The sequence below is a fragment of the Galeopterus variegatus genome, unplaced genomic scaffold (assembly GCF_000696425.1).
Source record: "Galeopterus variegatus unplaced genomic scaffold, G_variegatus-3.0.2 Scaffold5513, whole genome shotgun sequence".
NCBI classification, from domain to species: Eukaryota; Metazoa; Chordata; class Mammalia; order Dermoptera; family Cynocephalidae; genus Galeopterus; species Galeopterus variegatus.
The window spans coordinates 60,717-64,031 of NW_007731624.1; the positions used below are offsets into that span (position 1 = coordinate 60,717).

General features: G+C 38.2%; 1 protein-coding gene across 1 annotated transcript; it reads right to left on the reverse strand.

Moving 5' to 3' along the window:
* Positions 1 to 1,895: 1,895 nt before the first annotated feature.
* LOC103604975 (semenogelin-2-like) lies at positions 1,896 to 3,106 on the reverse strand (the record flags this gene model as incomplete). Its single annotated transcript, XM_008589558.1, has 3 exons — positions 3,016 to 3,106; positions 2,111 to 2,281; positions 1,896 to 2,051 (listed from the first exon to the last, which is right to left on the reverse strand). Coding segments are annotated over exons 1-3 (418 nt in total), but the record flags the coding sequence as incomplete, so codon positions are not given.
* Positions 3,107 to 3,315: the final 209 nt, after the last annotated feature.

Here is a 3,315-nt window from a genome sequence, read left to right on the forward strand (position 1 = left end):
CAAATCAAGAGCACTTTGAGATAACATCTCACTCCAGTTAGGATGGTTAACATCCAAAAGTCTGAGAATGATAAGTGCTGGAGATGTTACAGAGAAAAAAGAACTCTCATACACTTTGGTGGGACTGCAGAATGGTGCAGCCTTTATGGAAAATGGTATGGAGTCTCCTCAAAGAATTACACATAGATCTACCATATGACCCAGCTATTCTACTGCTGGGAATATACCCAGAGGAATGGAAATCATCATGCTGAAGGGATACCTGTACTCCAATGTGTATCACAGCTCTATTTACAATAGCCAAAAGTTGGAACCAGCCCAAATGTCCATCATCCGATGAGTGGATAAGGAAACTGTGGTACCTCCACACAATGGAATACTACTCAGATAGAAAAAAGAACAAAATAGTACCATTCACAACAACATGGATGGACTTAGAGAAAATTATATTATGTGAAACAAGTCATGCACAGAAAGAGAAATACCACATGTTCTCACTTATTTGTGGGAGCTAAAAGTAAATAAATAAATACAGAAACAAATAAAGGGTGGGGGCAGAGGAAGGAGACAGAATAACCACAAAAATTCCTTGAATTATTTAAATCAAGTGAACAGATATGATGTCGGGGGGGGGGGGGAGAGAGGGTGGAACAGATATGATGTAGGGGGGGGGAGGAGAGAGGGTGGAAGGAACAGGTAAAGGGCATGAAAGTCGAGTACAATGTATATTGAGAAGTAAAAGAAGGAAGAAAAAATTTTTTAAAATTATACACCACAATCAAGTGGGATTGATCCCAGGGATGCGAGGATAGTTCAACATACATAAATCAATAAATGTGATACTCCACATCAACAAAATCAAGGACAAAAACCATATGATTATCTCAATAGATGCAAAAAAAAGCATTCAACAATGTTCAACATCTGTTCATGATAAAGACTCTCAGCAAATTAGGTATAGAAGGAAAGCATCATAACAGAGTAAAAATCATATATGACAAAGCCACTGCCAATACCACCTTGAACAGAAACAAGACAAAGATACCCACTCTCTCCACGCCTATTAAACATAGTGGTGGAAGTACTTGCCAGAGAAATCAGGCAAGAGAAAAAAATAAAGGGCACCCAGATCAGAAAGGACAAAGTCAAACTATCCCAATTGCAGATGACATGATCCTATATATAAAAAAACCTATAAACCTCTACCAAAAAAAACTGTTAGAGCTGATAAATGAATTTAGTAAAGTTTTAGGATACAAAATCGGCACACAAAAATCAATAACATTTTTATACTCCAACAGCAAATTAACGGAAGAACAAATCAAGAACACAAGCCCATTTACATAGTCACAAGAAAAATAAAATCCTTAGGAATAAATTTAACCAAAGAGGTGAAAGAAAGAAAGAATCACAACAATACGTTGAACTTTCAGGAGAGAAGAGAACTGTGCTTACTAGTGGAGTGGGATTAGCGAGAAATTGCTAAACAAACACAAGAATGATTATGTTTTGTGATGATGAATATGCTAATTATCTTCATTTGATCATCACACATTTTACACAGGTATTGATATTCAACTCTGTACCCTATAAATATGTATAATAGATTATGTTTCAAAAAAAAAACTAGTACATCAATCTTTTCCATGTACAGACGGAAGACTTAAGCTTGGAGAGAAAAACATATAATTGAAGAAATACAGATTCTTGTATGCCTTACTGTTCATGAAAGAACGGTCTCTCTTGCACATTTGAATATTGGTCTGGTAACCCACTGTAATTGTGGCCATGCTCTTGATCTTGATTAGGATATTCTGTCTCACTTTGATTCTTGTCATATATTTGTCCTTCGGTTTGGATAGGAAAACTATCTTGGGATCCATCTTGTGGCCTACCTTGTTGTCTATCATAGAGTGGCATTGGTTCTTTATTTGAATTTTCCCCTGGCATTCTAGTTTCATCTTGGCCATGACCTTGATCTTGCTCAGGATTTTGTGTCTGGTTTTCCTTTTCGTTATATATTGGCTGCTTAGTTTGGACAGGTCCAGTGTCTTGGGATTGACACTGGGGTTTGTCATTGGTTCTTTATTTGAATTTTCCCCTGGCATTCTAGTTTCATCTTGGCCATGACCTTGATCTTGCTCAGGATTTTGTGTCTGGTTTTCCTTTTCATTATATATTGGCTGCTTAGTTTGGACAGGTCCAGTGTCTTGGGATTGACACTGGGGTTTGTCTTGTGGTTCAAGACCAAGTGGGCCTTTCTGTGTACTTGGGTATTCTCCTGAAATTTCATTTGAATTTTGGGCATGCACTTCATCTTGATTAGGATTTCGAGCTTGGTCTGATTTTTCTCATTTACTAGTTCTTCAGTTTTGAAAAGAAAACTACCTCGGGACTCATCTTGTGGCCTACCCTGTTGTTCATCATTGAGCGAGGTTTCTTCTCTATTTGCATATGTCCCTGTCATTCTGTTTGCATTTTTGACCTGCTTTTGATCTGGATTAGGATTTTTTTACTTGGTTTTGAGACTTTGTCATACCCTGGCTGTTCTACTTGGATAGGAAAACTGCCTTGAGAACCCTGTTGTGGCCAAACTTGTGGTCCACTATAGACTAAGAATTGATTTCTTCTTACATATTGACCTGGCATTCTAAACACATATAGGACATAACTGTCATTGGATCCATCCTGGTGTCTGCTTTGTTGCTCGGGGTAGAGTAGTTGGCCTTGTAGTCTATTTGAAAATTTTTATGATCTATCTGGTAATTGGTATTGTGGAATACTGGTAATTGATAATGAGAATGTATTTGCTCCAATATTTCCAAAGATCCCTCCTAGCTCCTTCCCTGCAATGTTTTCCCATCAAATCTTGACATTCCCAGAATGACTGTGCCTTTGAGTGCAGGAGATTCCATTCCCATTATGGAGAATATTTGTCTAAAGAGGATTCTGTTCACACCCAGTGTACTATTCTTCCTAACTAGTTTTTTCCCCAGGCTCTTCCTTTCCACTCACCATAGAGTCCAATCACAGCTATTTCCTTCTCAAGAAAGAGAAGCAGAGAAAAAATGAAAATGTCAGACATCATCTTGCCAGGAAAGGCCATGGCTGAGATTTGAATTGAGCTTCTCATTTATATTTTTTGAGTGGATGTGTCAGGCATGGAGGTGAAGTCAAAAAAGACACTGCCCTTTCTTAGATTCTCAGTAAATGTCGATTTCCTCATTCCTGCTCAATAGAGGGAATTGTCAAAGTCCCTAGAAACCTTGCACAGGAACACAATGTCAGATGCCTTTTCTTTCCCCCACGAGCCCC